Below are 17,956 nucleotides of genomic sequence, written 5' to 3' on the forward strand. Positions count from 1 at the left end.
ACTACAGTAGGCACTTGCAGTAAACTGCTGCCACTAGACCTCCCATGGGTGACAGTGAAGAGGTTACATAATTGAGAAGGTCCTTCCAGACCCAGCTTGAAAGCAGAAGACCAGCACAATTTGGTTCGGAAACAGGCAACAAATGGAGCTTATGTGAAATTGACATTCTGAATTCTGTGCAGACAGCAATAGCAACCTGTCTACTAGTTACACTTTCTGATTGTTTCTCCATTTGCCTCACATAGAGCCTGTTGCTATACTCTAAACAGGAGGTTGTAGCGACATACATCACAGTTATGAGTTCCCTCTCTTCTTGCCATAGCTATGTTTTTGGATTAGGGTTGACTGAGTGGTGCAGAGAGCTGATTGGCCAGGGAACAGGAGATTGACAGGAGTGCCTCTAAATACAAGGAAGCATAAAATATGTGTGGGACAGAAAAGAGTGTGTGGCTTTGAGATTTTGAGGATTTTTTTAAAAAAAATTGACTTTTTCAGTGAGAGGGCTGTGTCCCAGTAGCCCCAGTGGACCAGCCTCCACTGACTCGGAATAAAATTTAGCTAGGGTATAAAATGTACATGACATGAGCAATGAAGTGCCAGTACAGCATGTGCTGTTTTACTAATCTAAGATCATTCTTTTTCTATTTTGTTTTTATTACAAATAAAGATGGGACTCACAGTGCTTCAGACCTTTGGAGCCCTTCCAATGGAATGAGCCAGCCTGCCTTTGGTGGAATGCTAGAAAGCTCCTCCTCTCACATGTCACAGTCCAGCAGCTATGGCAGTCGACACGCACATGACCGCTTGGTAAGACAGTAACTCTTGATCTTTCAGTTTGGTCAGTTGAAACACAGTTGTTAAAGTTTACTATCCTTTAAGAGACTGGTTTTGCTGGACTATGGGTATAAGTAAATTGTCATTTAAACCTTTAGTTGATTAATCTTTGATAGCCAAGCATGAACAAATTTTAATCTGCACAAAAGGACAAAAGTGTTCGCTTTTTAAAAAGCTCCTTAGGACCTTGTATGTTGCTGTAATACAGAATGGAAAAGGAAAAACTAACAGGATATTGAGTAAGTGCATTGAATGAATATAATTCTATGTTATGGAGGTTGGTGTTGTACATACGGTATTATTTATGGGTTTTGATGTTTTCCATACTGAATTTCATTTTTTGTGGGAAAATGATTGCTTGTACATAAGAGCATGAGCAGAGTTCTTATTATTGCAGAGTGATTTTACAGCACGAGATATTGCTAAGAGCATGATGAGCAAGTGAACACCTCATGCTAGACTAATGATTGGCTCACGTAGCATAACACTCTCTTTGTCTGTGGGCAAAAGCAAGGTTACATTCCTTTGATTTGTTACTTCTGAGTACCAGGCAGAGCAAGCTCAGTGCTGGAGGAGGGAGGATGATCTTTTTCTTACTGCACACAATAAACATGGCACGGCTGAAGCCAAAGCTTTTTCTTCAAGTCATCTTGGTGTGGGACTGATTTCTGACTGATTTCTTACTGATGTCGAGCTGGATTCTCGACATTTGGTGCCCCGTGTGACTACCTTCGGACTCCACGTTGTTTCTCATCGTTCAGCGCTCACCACACGTCTTTCATCCGCTATGGATCCCGGTGAGTGCTCCCTTGGTGCCCTCGTGTGATTTATCTCGGACTTCATGCTGTTTTACAACGTTCAGCTCTCACCTCGCCCGGCAAGGGCTGCAGACGCGTCGTTCATCCACCTAGTGGATCCCTGGTGAGTGCTCCCAACCCCCCCCCCTTTCTTTTGCCATTATGGGGCAGTCTCTCTCTCCACCACAGAAAAAGTTTTTTGAAGACCTTAAATCTCTTTTGGCCAGCAACAGCTTCATTGTCTCAGATGCTGATATCGTGTCTCTTATAGAAGCATTGGATACCCATTGCCCCTGGTTTTTTCCTCAGGAGGGGAATTGGCATTTAAAAGACTGGGAAAAAATAGGACAATTTTTCCAAAACCACCCTCAGATTGATGTCAAAGTTTTGCATGCCTGCTGTAAGGTTTATAAGGCTATCTCAAGCCTAACTCCTACAAATCTCCTCCTGGCCGCTGCTTCAGCTCCTTTGCCCCCCCTCCCAGTCCTCATGCTGCCTTCAGAAGCACCATCTTATCAGCCTCCCAAACAGGCAGACATTTTTCCTCCTTCGGCTCCTGTCGTCCCTCCTCTGCATTCTTCACATTCCACACCCCCCATTTCCACTGCCCTCCAAGAGACTCTTTGTACTGCTGCTCCGTTGCTGCCTTTTGATTCTGATACTCCAAATCTCTTTCCTGTGATTGCTCCTGCACCCCCAGCCCCCGTCATGCTGACCCAAACCGATGTTCTCGATGGGCTGACGGGAGGAGGCAATTTTCTTACCATTGCCCAACAGTTGGCCCTTGATCCTATGTATTGGGCAGCCACCATAGCCTCAGCCCAAGAGGCTCTGGCCTCTGTCCCTGATGACAGGAATGAGCGCAATGGCCGGTGGGGGAGCATCAGACAGGGCCCTGCAAAGCCCTATGGACAATTTGTTGATCGCTTGTATAATACCTTCAAGCGGCAAGTTCAGGACCTGGCAGCACAAGAACTGATTGTACGCCAGCTTGCGTTTGATCATGCACATGAGGACTATAAGCAAGCGCTGCACCTTCTAATGGCAACATCAAATATAGCCATTGCTGATATGCTTAAAGCCTGCCAGTCAGTGGGCACTGCTAGCCACGGCCTGCTAGCCACGGCCTTATCCTCCGCCGTGTCCCAAAATCCTGCAAAGGATAAAACCTGTTGGCTTGACAGTGGCTAAGGAAAAAATCCAGCGGACCTTACCCATTACGTACCTGGGACACAAGCTGACAGCATCTGCAGCCATTCCAGTTACGCCTCAACTACAGTTCCCTGATCATCTTAAACTGGTGGAATTACAACAAATTCTTGGACAGCTGAATTGGATAAAGAGTTATTTGGACTTGCCCACCTCCACTTTGTCTCCACTATTTTCTGCCCTTAAAGGACATAAGGATCCAGCAGACAAGATCACAATCACCTCTGCAATGGAAGAGGCTCTTCCACAGCTGTTCCAGTGTTTCCTGGCACGCTGAAAGGCCATCTTCATCCCTACTGCATTGGCCCCCCTTTTCCCTGGGAAGCCACTTCAACCACCAAACATCATTACAGTTTTGCTGCCTCCTAATAGCGACCATCCCATCTGTGTCATCACGCTTCATTGGGCTTGGACTTTTGACTCAGCAGTACAAGGAGCAATACATCAGACTTATTTACAGCAAATGGGCTCCTGTATCTGCAGAAATGGTTGTGTGACTTCTTCTGGATTGTGGTTTTTACATGCCAATAATCGAGCCACGAAATATCACACAGGTTGCTCGGAAGTGGCCATTGGACTAATTTACCATTCTCATCCTTATTGGCATCGCTTGGATTTTATCCCCCAGATCTCTTCTTTTTTTTCTTCTCCTCCCTCAGGAGTCCTGCCTTATGATGTGTTCCCCTGAGCATGTACAGAGAGCTGTCTTGGAACTATTGTGGACTCTTGGCAAGGGAGGGGGTGAGGGGATTTCAGTGTGTTCCAGTTGTTTCATTTTTGTGCTTTGGCATGGTTCCCGGACAGAAAGAAAGTTGCAATATGGTTTTTTAACAAGGCCTGTGAATACAATGGGCTCTGTTCTCAACCTTGTTGCAATCTTTTTAGTTACAGCAAGCGGAATATGCTTGACTAGTGCCTTTAGCTGCTGAGAAAAATGATTTTTAAAAGCTTCTCAAGGCTTTCAGCTTTTTTTGGTGGTGGTATTCTAGCATTCCAGTAAATGCTTCATATAAGATTAGCAATAATATGAAGGACAATCGTATAAGTTTATTCTCTGTGTTTTTATTGCTTGCAGAAATAGTGTCTTATTGTTTTCATTTTAATCATAATAATAGTATATTTTTAGGTCATTATCCATATTGTAATTGGACCTATGAGTATGTTAATGGATCTTCTTGTTTTTTTTTAATATTACCACTATGAGTGATAGACCGAAAGTTTCAGTTAATAATGTCACAACCTACGTGACTTATGAACAACAGGCTGCGTGTAGAGATTTTTATGTTTGGTTGGACTGGATGAGAAAGAGCAGTAAATCTACATATTTGCTTCAATCTGATTTATGGTTATTCTGTGGCAAATTGGACCGAAGCTTTGTTTTTAATTCTATCATCTTTGTTTTAAAAATAATTAACAAACAAACAAACAAAAAAAGTCAGAAATGAGAGAAGTTGCTTTATAAACTTTTTATGCTTTAAATGTAATCCTTGCCTCTAAAGTTGGAATTTATGCCTTAATTCATTCTCATTATTGTATGTATATAACTGATCAATCAACCAATATCTCCACTACTATTGATTATATGGAACAAATGATAACTCATAATCCTTTGAATCCACCTGAAGGTTTTGATCCATGGGATTGGTTATTTTCTTGGTTGCCTAATCGATTATGGTTAAGAAATTTATTATTGATTGTAATTGCATGTATTGTTGGTTTTATTATGGTGTGTTGTATTCATTGCCTTTTTTTGATTTCCCAATATATTGCATGGTGGTATCGACCACGGCCCACCACAGGGGTTACAAGGGGAATTTATATTGCAAAATATAAACGCTTAGGTAATGAGATATATGATTCTGATTAAGATTTCCTCTTATAATATAAACAAGAAAAGAGGGCATGTGGGAAAATGATTGCTTGTACATAAGAGCATGAGCAGAGTTCTTATTATTGCAGAGTGATTTTACAGCACGAGATATTGCTAAGAGCATGATGAGCAAGTGAACACCTCATGCTAGACTAATGATTGGCTCACGTAGCATAACACTCTCTTTGTCTGTGGGCAAAAGCAAGGTTACATTCCTTTGATTTGTTACTTCTGAGTACCAGGCAGAGCAAGCTCAGTGCTGGAGGAGGGAGGATGATCTTTTTCTTACTGCACACAATAAACATGGCACGGCTGAAGCCAAAGCTTTTTCTTCAAGTCATCTTGGTGTGGGACTGATTTCTGACTGATTTCTTACTGATGTCGAGCTGGATTCTCGACAATTTTTAATATTGTACATACTCCTATTTTGCTATTTCTTTGTAAACCGATTTGTGATCTTTTCTTATTAAAAGCAGCATATAAATACTTGAAATAAATAAAATAAATAATAAAATAGTTTAATCTTGGGGGAAGCTCTTGTTTGTTAATATTGTAAGTTTACTCTCACTTTCTTCAGTCTTCCTGCACATTCTTATCCTGGGTGATGGCAATTTGTCTGAGGAGCCTGTAACTCATAATAAAATAGACAGGAAGCAGTGGCTTACATTCTACCAAGAGTTTTCACATTAAAGGGATGTAAGCAATGATATTCCCCATTAATTTTATATTTACAGTGGTACCTCTGGATACGAATGGGCTGTGACTATCCAATAAGTTATCTTGAAGTTCTAATAGAACAGGAAACATCACTTTGGGTCTTATAGGAAATTATAGTTCCGCAAAACATGAATAAGATTACATAAGCCCTAGGTTTGTGCCTTACCCTCCTTGACAGGAAGAGGAGGAGATTGGAAGCTTTTGCTTACAGTTTTAATATAACCTCAGCTTCCTTTTATATCAAGGTGGTTTGTTAGAGCATGCCAGGCTCAAGCCATAGTTTTGAATCCTGGTTGTTTTTATACCACAGTTCTCAAAATTAAGGCATAAGCTTCAGTCACCCTCATGTAGCCATTTCACTCCTCATTTTGTGTGAGTAGTAAAACAGCCCAGAAAGTTGCAGTTCACCATATTCTCCCATTATGTCCTGGCTGGGAACTGTGGTTAATGGCTTTCAAACAAGCTGGGAGACAGAAGCCAACTTTAAACCATAATATTTTTATAATCTGAATGCAACCAGTGAGGTTTACAGCCAGACGTGGAAGCTTCTCCACCAAAGGAACACAAGTGAACAGCACAAGTAACGCTGACACCAAACCCTACATACATTAAGCATAACAGAAACATCGCCACCCGACCCCACCCCCACCCATCTTCCCTCCCTCCACCTCTTCTTTTTTTTTCTCTCCCCCTAATGTCTCAACAAATGAAACGGATTTGTAAAAATGTTACATGGAAAAAATATGAGAGACATTACACTTACTTTTGTGAAACAAGAAAATCTTTAATAAAAAAAAACACACACGTCAAACTGCAAGAAAAACACACACCACACTGTATCTATTAAAACTTTCCTCTCATTAACTGAACAATATATATCTATTTTCTAAATTAATAAAATCAAATTGTGTGTTTTTTGCAAAAAAAAGTGGAAGCTTCTAGACTTCATAGCTTAGGAAGGGGTGGGGACCACATAACCCTAAGGCTCATTCACTTAGCAGGAAGCATCTGAATTGTATCTGAATTGTCTCTCAATCCATCTGTGGCTGTTAGCCCTAATAGCTAAGGATAGAATCTTGATATTCATGACACATTTCTAGCCACTCCTGAGCTAGATAAACTTTGGTCTGTTGTAGATAGACAGTTCTGACATTCTTAACTTGCATGTTTTGGTTTACTTTTTATTTTGTTAATACTAACTAAGGCACATATTTCGGTTATGATCCCCGTTTTCTGCTTTTTCCTAGAGCTATCCCCCACATTCAGTCTCACCATCGGATATAAACGCCAGCCTTCCTCCAATGTCTAGCTTCCACCGGGGCAGTACCAGCAGTTCGTCATATGTTGCCTCCCATACTCCACCTGTCAATGGATCAGATAACAACAACATACTGGGTGAGATTTTTTGAATCCCTAAAGCATCATGGGAAGATTATGACTAGTCTAGAACTCTGTATGTCCATGCTGATGCTGTTTAATGGTCCATGTGGAGTGTGAAAGTGAATGTGTCATTTCACAAGCTTTTGTTGCATCGTTTGGGGTTACAGCATTGTCAGTGCTGACTGCTGGAATTTTGCCTGAAGAGATGGTTCCAGGGCAGGATGGGTGGGTGGATATATTTGGTAGTGTGGAGTACTTTCTAGTGCTGGGCAAATTATTATACAAAGTGAGAACTGGGCTTCCAATTCATTACTTTGTTTTTCACCAAGAGAGCTCAGCCAAAATTTATCCCCCCCTCCTGCCCCACTAATGGATTCATTCAAGAATGTAGTGTATAATTCTTAAAGGTGAGGAAACTCTGACAGTATTGTTTAATTGATGTGGGCATTATTTCTAAAGTACACACAACTGCATATTTAAGCGGGGGTTACGTTCCAGTGCTCTGCACGTTTAAGTGAGATCACATATATTTGAAACAACATCGAAAAAGCCTGCATTCCACGCCTTTTTGTTACGTTTTTGTGATGTTTTCGGGTCACTTCCTGGTTTGGTGTGATGCATGTGTGCACAGTTGCCCACATATCAGACACTCCTAAAACGGTGGCTGTCTGTACCCAATTTGGAGGATTATTATTTTTTTTGTAATGTCAGATTGTAGACCAACTTGGTGAATACACTTGTTTTATTACAGAACTTCTGTGAGAAATGCATTAAAATGTTTATTTTAAATGGTGCTGAAGGCAGCTTGAGTAGATTTAATGAAGGAGTTAGAGACCTCTTTGGGCTGTATTGCAGGTCTCATTGTTGAACTCACAAACAGTGTGTTGGTTGCTAGATAATCTGGTGGTGGGAGATTCTGAGATTCCCAAACAGTAATTTATACACACACATTCCCCAAAGGTGATATACACAAAGGGTTTCTTTGTCAGCAACATTCTTTACAGCTTCATTCTGAAATGCTGTGCAGTTCTCAGCTATTAACAGTCTGCTGTTGAACAACAACTGCAGTGGAGGTTAAGTTACTCCTCTTCTCCTTTGGCAATCCCTCGTACCTGAGTAAGATTGTCTTCCATGAATACAGTCTTGACAGTGAGTCTGTAAGTGACTGTGGAGGCCAATTCTGGATCCACACGTCCTTCCACAGTGGGGATATGGGTTTCTGGGTGGGAGTTGATCACGGTGAGGGTTTGCCAAACATGCCTTCCTCTTAGCTCATTTCTCCTTTTCACCCTGAGTTCGTGCTTCTTCAAAGTCCATGACACCTTTAGTAAAGGCTGTTCTCCAATTGGAGTGCTTACAGGCCAGTGTGGCTTGCCGATCAGAAGGTCAGCAGTTCGAATCCCTGCGATGGGGTGAGCTCCCGTTGTTCGGTCCCAGCTCCTTCCCACCTAGCAGTTCGAAAGCACGTCAAAGTGCAAGTAGATAAATAGGCACCGCTCCAACAGGAAGGTAAACGGTGTTTCCGTGCACTGCTCTGATTTGCCGGAAGCGGTTTAGTCATGCTGGCCACATGACCTGGAAGCTGTCTGTGGACAAATGCCGGCTCCCTCGGCCTATAGAGCAAGATGAGTGCCACAACCCCAGAGTCGTCTGCGACTGGACCTAACGGTCAGGGGTACCTTTACATTTATATTACATTTTTAGATTTGCCCTGAGAGCATCTTTAAACCTCTTTTGTTGACCACCGGCATTATGCTTTCCATTCTTAAATTGGGAGTAGAGTAGTTGGAAGACAATAATTAGGTATCTGAACAACAGGCCAGTCCAATGAAGTTGATGTTGAAGAATCATTGCTTCAACACTGGCAATCTTTGCTTCTTACAGTACACTGACATTAGTTCGCCTGTCTTTCCAAGTGATGTTACTCAGATGGTATTATGTCTACAGTTCCAATCTCCTGCAAATTTTAATCTGATTGAGCATGCAATGCTATTGGACAGTGTTCACTACATGGTGCTAGCACTACATACAAGTATAAAGCATTAAAAGGTATATTGTCTACAATGCTGCATTTGGGAGGAAAATGTTGCAAAGACTGGCTCCTAATAATTGGAAAAACGTAGCTTTCTACCTGTCTAAAGGATTGAGTATATTCCAGATATGAAGTCTACACCACTAGAGAAAGGGAAGATTGGGCTTGCATTTAATTTCTGTTCTCAGTAGAATCAGGATGGTGGAGGCCACCTGATCCCCCATAACAGTGAATATAGTACCCAAGTTGAACTGACCTGGCTCTGGGTTACAGGCTAACTATGTAAGAGTCCTGGGGATGGCCATATGTCCTATCCTCTTCATGGTTTTTCATTTTGCTGACAGTCTGGTGGCTTTTATAACTATTCTAAAGTTTGTCAATCCTATTGGGGTTTTGTGTATAGGTAAGGAAAGCTCTCCATACCTTCTCTTGGTATTTACAGCCTAAACCTACCTAACACAACTAAGATGAGGTATGTTCCCAAATATTAAGACTCCCACACCCCTGTACCACTGAGAAGAGCAATTCACCAGTGAATCCAATTTCCCCTTATGGTCTTCCCCATATTTTTGCTTTTTAAATCATAGTAATCCTTTTGAAAGAGCATGAGGATTAAATAGCAGCATACCACAATTATCTTCTGCATTAAATCAACATTCACATTGTTTTTTCTTTACAGTCAACAGAGGCAATGCTGCCGGAAGCTCACAGACTGGGGATGCTCTTGGAAAAGCCTTGGCATCTGTAAGCAATACTGTCTGAAGCACTTTCTGGAATAATTTAAGCTGCATGCAAGTTCTTGTCCTTTTGTTTATATCAGGCATATGCATTGAATATTAGACTGCCGCCATCTCTGTTGTCCTTCCTCTTCCAGCAAGCATTTGAAGTGGATATCTTTCGTTTTCTGCATTTGTATTGAAATTGTTTATATTTGTTTTTCTTGTTTTATCTCCTGTTGTTTGCTGTCCTGGGCTCCAGTTAACTATTCTGACAGAGGCCATTTTTGCTTGGGTTGGTCAGAATTTGATCCCTGCCCAGCTACTAGTTTGGCTAACAAGGCCCTCTAGGGGGAAATGGGAGGGAGTAGGCCAAGTTCCTAACCCAAACCCCCAATGTAACCTTAGCTTGTATGGTTAGGCAGTTGGACAGAGGACAGGAGGTGGCAGGGGTGTAGATTTACTGTGTTTGGATGAAAGAAGAAGTATATGTAACTGAAGGGTGGACTTCAGTTGTCGTGGTAACTTAGGTCTCCCATCCTGTGCTGTTCTTGGTAGGTCATTCCATAAACCATTTCTATCATAGCTGATGGTGATGCATTCCATCTCCTCCAACAGTTCATGCTAAAGTCTGCACACTTGGAATTCTGGTATTTCTCCACCTGCTCCCACTGACCCAAACAGTGTCATGCAAGCTATACTTCAGGAAGTAGACTGTTCAGCAACAGTTCATAGTGCTATGAACCAGGTTAAAAAGAAAACTCAAGAACAAACACACCGTGATCCCTTTATATTACTATGAACTGTTGCTGAAGTAGTTAAATCTTCTTGAAATTGTGAACCTGCTTCTTTTTACTAGCTTTTGAATATTGTTAGTAGCAACAAAAAGAGTGTCTAATTGTAAAATTTGGGTGGTGTGCATCATTTCAAAAACAAAAGCCTTTCATGTGTGAATCATCAGAAGATACAACATTCTTCCTCGGTTTAAGTATTAAAGACCATACAGACCACTATGTGATTAAACATGTAAGGCCAGATAATACGTTTGCAAAGGTTCTTTTATTTTAGGTTTAAGCCTGGATAATTGTGGTCTTAATCTCAGAGTAGGCAAGAAAGAGAATTGTACATGAAAGTATTTACACAAAGTTCCCAAAGCCCAACGGATTATACATTGGTTTGGATAATGAACCAGTGTAGATAGAAAGCAAAGAAAATCTGGGTATTTGTGCCATTTGTAATGTGTTTCCCTGAACATTTGCCAAACAATAACCTTTTTAAGATTGTGCCCATGGAGGGTTATATGGCAGGAGAAACATCTGGTTTATTTCAGTGCTTAATGCCAAATCAAAACACTTGGTCTTTAATTTAAAGGAGATCAAAGTGGAGAGCTGTTTAACTTTGTTGATTATATCAAATCTCTTTGTCAGAACCTGTGTTTTGATTCCTACCTCCAAACCAGGGGGGAACAGCCTTTGTGCCGCTTAGATAGCTAAATGGCCAGTAGTCCTTGAACAAAGGAGGAGAAAATGTTTGGAAGTTGACTTTTCCAAGTAATTCCTGAATGGCCTTTGTTCCTTGAGGCCCAGTGACATTAGCATGACAAAGCTTAACTGAAATGTACTCTGTTTTAAAACAGTGTGCTAACAGCTCCAAGGCTTGGTGCTGCAGGCTCTCAGTTGTTTAGGCTTTGTGTGGAGGGCTTTTCATTTGGCCAGGCATATTGGCATCCCACTGGTTAGAATGGACCATGACTAATCAAAAGAGGGCTCTTATTTGTTGCAAGAAAACGTGTTAGCCCCAGAAAATTCCTCCTCATTGGTCATCAGCAGCAAGAGTAGCAGCCCTCACTTGCATAAGAAATACTGGTCTCTTTTAACTGTGGGCTTTTAAAAATACACATTTTCTTTCTTCTATTTTTTTAAAAGCATCATATCTTATCCGATTGTGATTATATTAGGCTTTGTTCTGCCTTCCCAGGTTTCTTAGATGCTTATTAGAAAGACTATAAAGTGAGTATTATGCATCCGAAACTTACAGGGCACTATTCACTAAGACATAGATATGAACCAAGATATGAAAGCTAGGAGCTAAATGGCACCTTAAACCTAGTTTATGGGCGCAACAATGGAATGTCTATGTGCGCTTTTTTAATAACAAGAATACAAAGCTGAAAATGAATGAACTGCAGCTAAAATATTATGTTCATTTTTCACATGGTCTGGTCCTTTGCAAAATGCGCCTAGAACAATGGGAGTTTCGAACACTGGCACTAGAAAATTCTGACTCTGTCTCAGTGAATGAGAGCTATGGTGCAACTTAACAACTCTGGTTATTCACTTCATTGTGCTAGATCAGTTGCACGCTAGGGCTGGGCGATATATCAATACATGCTTTCTAACCATCTTATTTCCTTCAAAAATGTTCAAACAGAAACTATGACCTTGTATGTACTGACAGTTTGCTAATGTATAATAATTAGTTCAAATTACTGCATTTGTGCCTTTTCTCCTTTAGATTTATTCACCTGACCACACTAGCAGTAGTTTCCCTTCGAATCCTTCAACACCTGTTGGATCACCATCACCTCTCACAGGTAAGGTCACCTCTCACAGCTAGGCCTGGGTGATATATCGCCCAGGACCAGTATGAGGAGCAGACTGCAATGTCAGCTTCACTCAGCTATATCGCTGGTGAAACCACCGCCGCTCCTGAGTCCCTCTGCTAGCAACGCCCACTGGAGGAAGTCAAGACTCTTGACTCCTCATGCTGAGTGTAACCGCCATCCCACTCTGCCCTCATACAGTGTGATACAGCTTGTTCCTCCCTCTGCATCTTTAAACTGCTCAGCTGAGGAACGTGAAGCTGTCCTTGCCTGAGCTGAACAGATTTACGGAGCCCCCATCTGCATGGGCTGGCGACTGGGTGGGGGCTCCATGAAACTGCTCAGCTGAGGGGAGCGTGGTTGCCGCTCCCCTCAGCCGAGCAGTTCAAAGAGCCCCCAGCCCAGCACTGGATCGTCTGCAAGCAGGGGGAACGCTGAGATTGCCTCAGCTGGGGATCAGGAGCCCTTCTGCACCCCAGTTGAGCCATGCAAACAAGCTGCTTTGTCCCAGGCACTGGGGTGAAACTGCTCCTGCAGTGAGAGCCGCAGCAGTTTCACACGGCACTTTGTGGGCAGGGGCCAATGCAGCTTGTTTTTTCAACATTGCGGTCTATCTCCAGACCGTGATGTTTGGCTGGTGAAATACTGAGATGTTGAAAAGTTGATATCACCCAGCCCTGCTCACAGTTTTTAGTTAATGTCTTCCTGATTAGATTACCCATTTTACTCTTTATTGTATTCTGCATATCCTTCTTAAGGATGGGTATATGCTTATTTCTTAAGAGAAATTTGGATGTTGCAGTCTGGTTTCACAGAGATACACTTTCTGCCAAATTTCCGACAGGCTGTCAGCTAATTTGGTTTCTCTGCTGATATCACAGCCATAGACGCAAGCTTGACAAGGAGAGCCCAGAGATCTGCCATGCTCAGCCAGACTGTAAGGGGCCCAGTCATAACATACCACCATGGGGCCATTGCAACAACCTTGCTTTTTAGGGTTCTGGTTTCACCCTCGGTAGTTTGACTTGATAGATTCTATGCTGATGGAGTTTTTTGTTTGTATGATTTGTTCTTTCACAGTTTTCCTAATCTTAATTAAATGAAGCAAAATCAAGATATAACTGTCATAATGGCCGTTTTTGATAATAGAAACACCTACATTTTAAAGACCTTGGGGCTACAGTGCTAAACACACTTAGTTGAGGGTAAACATCATTTAATTCAATGGGATTTACCTTTGAGTCAGCATGGATTAGGATAGTATAGTTAGGTACTTTTTAGTTCATTAGCTGCTTAAAATTGCTGTATAATGAAGTAACTTACAAAAATCAAAAATTATCTTCAACTTAGTCCTACTCAGAGTAGACTCATTGAAATTAACCTAATTTAGTCATGTTCTGTGCATCTACCCTGGGTAGTACTAACACTTAGTACTACTCCTGTTTGAATTTAGAGGCATTTCAGGAAAACCTTGCATAAACAACACAAGATGGTGAGATTGCTTTTAAATAACGCTGCACAAACCTTGAGTTTCCTTTTGAAAAAGTGTTTCTGTGAAATATGTGTGTGTGTTTAATTTCTACTCCTTGCTGCTGTGTTCTGGAAAGGGAAGAGAGAATGCTGTGGGTGTTACATTATTGTGCCCTTAAAACAAAATACTCTAAAGGAGTTTTGTGAATTGCTTGTAAGAACGGGTTGAGTGTTGTCTAGTGTGGAGAGGTACTTTCGGCAGCTGCATCATTCTAAGCGGATACTATTGCTTCCATTGATACTAGGGCCTCAGCTGCCAAGTAAATGTTGAACAGCTGTTCAACACACAGAGAATACTTATGAAAGCCCAATTTACTTAAATTTGTTATTTAACAAGGAATTAGAACTAATGGCAGGATGATGTAACTCTTAAAGTATATAGTTTGTACAATTTATACAAAAAACTTTATAGCAATCTCTGTATTGCATTTGCTGCTTGGTGAAATGTCCACACAAAATAGCTGATGTCTGTTATTCTGAAGCCTAACAATAATCCTGATCTATTATAGGTGTGGAGTGTAATAGCTTACTTTACTCTTCTTATATTGCCTGTCTTTCCCCGCAAATGGTGTTATGGCTATAAAAATGAGGCAGTAATTAAACAAGTTGGACAGAGGATAGAATCCCTCTTGTTGAGAAGTTTTCCAGGGTCTGGGTAGAAAATGTTTTTGTTTCATTTATTCAGAAGGATTATTCAGTTGCTGAGTCCTGAGGATTCTATAGTATCCTCCTTAACTCTGCTTCCAGCCACCACTAAGAAAGAGGGTGCAAGGGGGAGTCTTTTGACAAGGCTAATTTCTACATAGGATTCCTGTTTTCAGCAGAGTCATAACTTTTCTGATGTAATATGTTGGCTTTGAGTTTTGCATTCATTTAAAATAATTCATGCTATTTAAAGGAACTCCTGATTTCATGCCACTCTGATCTTATTCCATGTTAGGCTCTCAGGAGGTTATTTCATCTGCCTCAATTTAGGGTCATAGCAAAGAGCATCCAGCATTTGGGAAACATCACTAGGTGTTCAGTTGCTAACTCTACTAGAATATTCATTGCTTCCCCATCTGCTTTTGTTATTTTATTGTAAACTGCCCTAAGATTTCCCCCCTCCCTCTCGATGGGCAGCATCCATTGTTTTAAGTAAATAAGTAAATAACATTTGTGTTGGCGCGTATTTGTCTCTCTTGGGAAACTACCATACTATCTAGGAAACTCCTGGCATCTGTGATAGAATTCTAGGACATAGGAAGCTGCGTCATACAGAATTAGACCACTAGGCCGTCTAGCACTCAGTATTGTGTACTCAAACCAGCAACAGCTCTCCATGGTTTCAGGAAGGAGCATTTCCAAGCTCTACCTGGAGATCCCATTGGGGACCTTGTACCAGCAAAGCACGTGCTCTGCCACTGAACTACAGTCCTTCCCAAAGCTCAAGTTTTAGAAGCTAAGAAGTCTTGTGTTACAAATGATGTGGAACTTCACTTTGCTGCAGTAAATTGCCTTTTTTGTTTCCTGTTTCTCCTGCCTGCATCAGAATTTCTTCTGGTTGATTTTGACAGGTGCCAGTCAGTGGTCAAGGACTGGAGGACAAGCCCCTTCCTCTCCAAACTATGAAAATTCTCTGCACTCTTTGGTAAGAATTATTTAAAGCTAGTTATGACTTCATTGCCAAAAGATAGCACTTTAATTTTAATAAATTCTACAGTCCTTAAAGGAAGCAGTAGTACAGCATTACAAATTGATTTTTTGCTAACAAAAATGGCTGTCTTTAAATGAACAATAACAAATATGTAGGGTGGGTCTTTGGCCATCTGTTTGCTGGGCATCAAGCTTCTGTATTAAAGACAGCTTGTGTGATAGTCTTGTTAGAAATTATGCTACCTTTTTGTAACCCATCAGCAAATTCATGCAAGAAAAAAGGTGTGCAAATACTTCACAATTAAAAAAAAATTGCATTTTTTGTTTTTGTCTTCAGTGTTTGACTATGAAACTGTCATAACAATGGAACTAGTGGTGCAGCAGTAAAACTGCTAGCACATTTGCAAAGCTAAGCAGGGTCTGGTATGGTTTCAAATTGGATGGGGAACTGTGTGTTGAGATTCCTGCATTGCAGGGGATTAGACTAGATGATGACCCTTGGAGTTCCTTCCAATTCTACTATTCTGTGTTTCTATGAAAAGTATTAAAATATGTCTTGCTCATCTTGCTACAAAAAGTATGATAACTCTTTATTTAGGAAATAAGGGCTTGATAATTTGATATGGAAATTGGTATAGAGATGATTGATTCTAACTTTCCTTCGCTGTTGCTGTGACTTCCATCTCTGATATTTCTTTAACACCTGCCATATCTACAGAGCACTTATCTCAACAAGAATAATACAGTGGTGCCTCGCAAGACGAAATTAATTCGTTCCGCAAGTTTTGCCGTCTAGCGAATTTTTCGTCTTGCGAAGCATGGTTTTAACGGTTTAACAAAGTCGCAAGACGTTTTCGTCTTGCGAAGCAAGCCCATAGGGAAATTCGTCTTGCGAGGCAAATCGAAAACGGAAAAACCTTTCGTCTAGCAAGTTTTTTGTCTTGCGAGGCATTCGTCTTGCGAGGTACCACTGTATAGAGTTGGACATGGATAATCAAAGTGATTAGGTGACGAGAACAACTTTCATATGAGAAAAAGTTGCATTTAGAGTTTTTTGGTTTAGAAAAGAAGGCAAATGCCATGGTAAACAAAAAAAGTAAAGAAAGTGGCTGTTGAGGTTTTTCTCCCTCCCTCTTGAAACTAGAATCCAGGGTCATCCAATAAAGCTGAATAGTGGAAGATGCAAAGAGGAAGCACTACTTTGCACAACACAATGTTAAACTATGGAATTTGCTACCTCACAATGTGGTAATGGCCATCAACTTGAATGGCTTTAAAAGCGACTAGACATATCAATGGAGGATAAAACTGTTGGTGGCTACAAGTCATGATGGCACATTTTATCTCCAAGATCAGAGGCAGCATACTTCTGAATACTAGTTGGGGAATAACATCAGGAGAAGTTTATTGCTCCCTTGCCTGCCTGGAGATTCCCATAAGCCTCTCTTTAGCCCTGTGAGAAACAGATTGCTAGAATGTGTAGGGCTTTTTTCTCATCTATTCTTCTGTGTTGTGTGCTACATAGAAATGGCACATAGCCTTTGGTCGGGATTCTGAGGACATTCACTTGCAGGCAACCAGTAATCAAGTATAGCTAGAAGTAAAGTGGTACCTCGGGTTAAGAACTTAATTTGTTCTGGAGGTCCGTTCTTAACCTGAAACTGTTCTTAACCTGAAGCACCACTTTAGCTAATGGGGCCTCCCACTGCTGCCGCGCGATTTCTGTTCTTATCCTGAAGCAAAGTTCTTAACCCGAGGTACTATTTCTGGGTTAGCGGAGTCTGTAACCTGAAGCGTCTGTAACCCGAGGTACCACTGTACCATTTCCTAATGGGGGGGGGGATGGAACAAAGACCTACAATGATAAAAAATAATAATAACATTTTCCATGCAACTAACAAATAAGAGTATTCTGTTACTGCCATACATTTACTAATAAATGTAAGCAGTATGTGGAAATTAGGTTTCCAATGTTACTACAGTATTCAGTATTTTATCTTCTCATTTCTCAGTATAATTTAAATCTTTGTTGAATTAACTTAACTAACCACTGAGGCTGTCACACATACTAGCTGTTGATCTCACCTCTTTAAAATTACTTAACCTGTGCTTTGCTTCTTGTTCTGTCTTGACTTTGCCAGAAAAATCGAGTTGAGCAACAACTTCACGAGCATTTGCAAGATGCTATGTCCTTCTTAAAGGATGTCTGTGAGGTACTATTTCTCTTTAGATGGTGCCTTTTTATTTTTCCAGTTAACACTACTTACAGATTCTTTCCTCAAGTAGCAGTAAATACCATATAGTATAGTATGGTAACCTTTGCCAACCAGCTGCCCTTCAGATATTTTGGACTAGAACGCCTATCAGTCCTAGCCATCTTGGGGAATTGGTGCTCCAAAACATGTGGAGGGTGCTAGTTTGGTGAAAGCTGTAGATAACACATTTCCTTCAACCATTTTGTTATGTCACTTTGTAGAGAGTTTCCAAGGTTAAGCTGATTTTTCTCTACTCTGTTTAAATAAACAATAAACCTTAGTTAAGGACAGTAAAATGCCATAGTCAGTGCAGTGGCTAGAGTGTTGGTTTTCGATACAGAAAATCTAGATTCAAAATCCCCACACTGCCACAAAATTC

General features: G+C 41.0%; 1 protein-coding gene across 31 annotated transcripts in view; it reads left to right on the forward strand.

Annotated features, from left to right (window-relative positions):
- The window catches only part of TCF12 (transcription factor 12), a 147,273-nt gene that overhangs the window by 106,117 nt on the left and 23,200 nt on the right, over positions 1–17,956 (forward strand). For 19 of the 31 annotated variants that reach the window (XM_083475722.1, XM_083475723.1, XM_083475741.1 and 16 more), the window contains 6 exons: positions 668–807; positions 6,675–6,822; positions 9,519–9,583; positions 12,070–12,148; positions 15,244–15,317; positions 17,464–17,535. In XM_083475722.1, coding sequence (XP_083331848.1) covers positions 668–807; positions 6,675–6,822; positions 9,519–9,583; positions 12,070–12,148; positions 15,244–15,317; positions 17,464–17,535 — 578 coding nt within the window. The remainder of the gene's footprint in view (positions 1–667; positions 808–6,674; positions 6,823–9,518; positions 9,584–12,069; positions 12,149–15,243; positions 15,318–17,463; positions 17,536–17,956) is intronic. The other 12 variants (XM_083475728.1, XM_083475726.1, XM_083475729.1 and 9 more) reach the window with 1 other exon arrangement.

The sequence above is a fragment of the Podarcis liolepis genome (genome assembly GCF_965112155.1).
Source record: "Podarcis liolepis genome assembly, chromosome: 14".
In the NCBI taxonomy this organism is placed as follows: domain Eukaryota; kingdom Metazoa; phylum Chordata; class Lepidosauria; order Squamata; family Lacertidae; genus Podarcis; species Podarcis liolepis.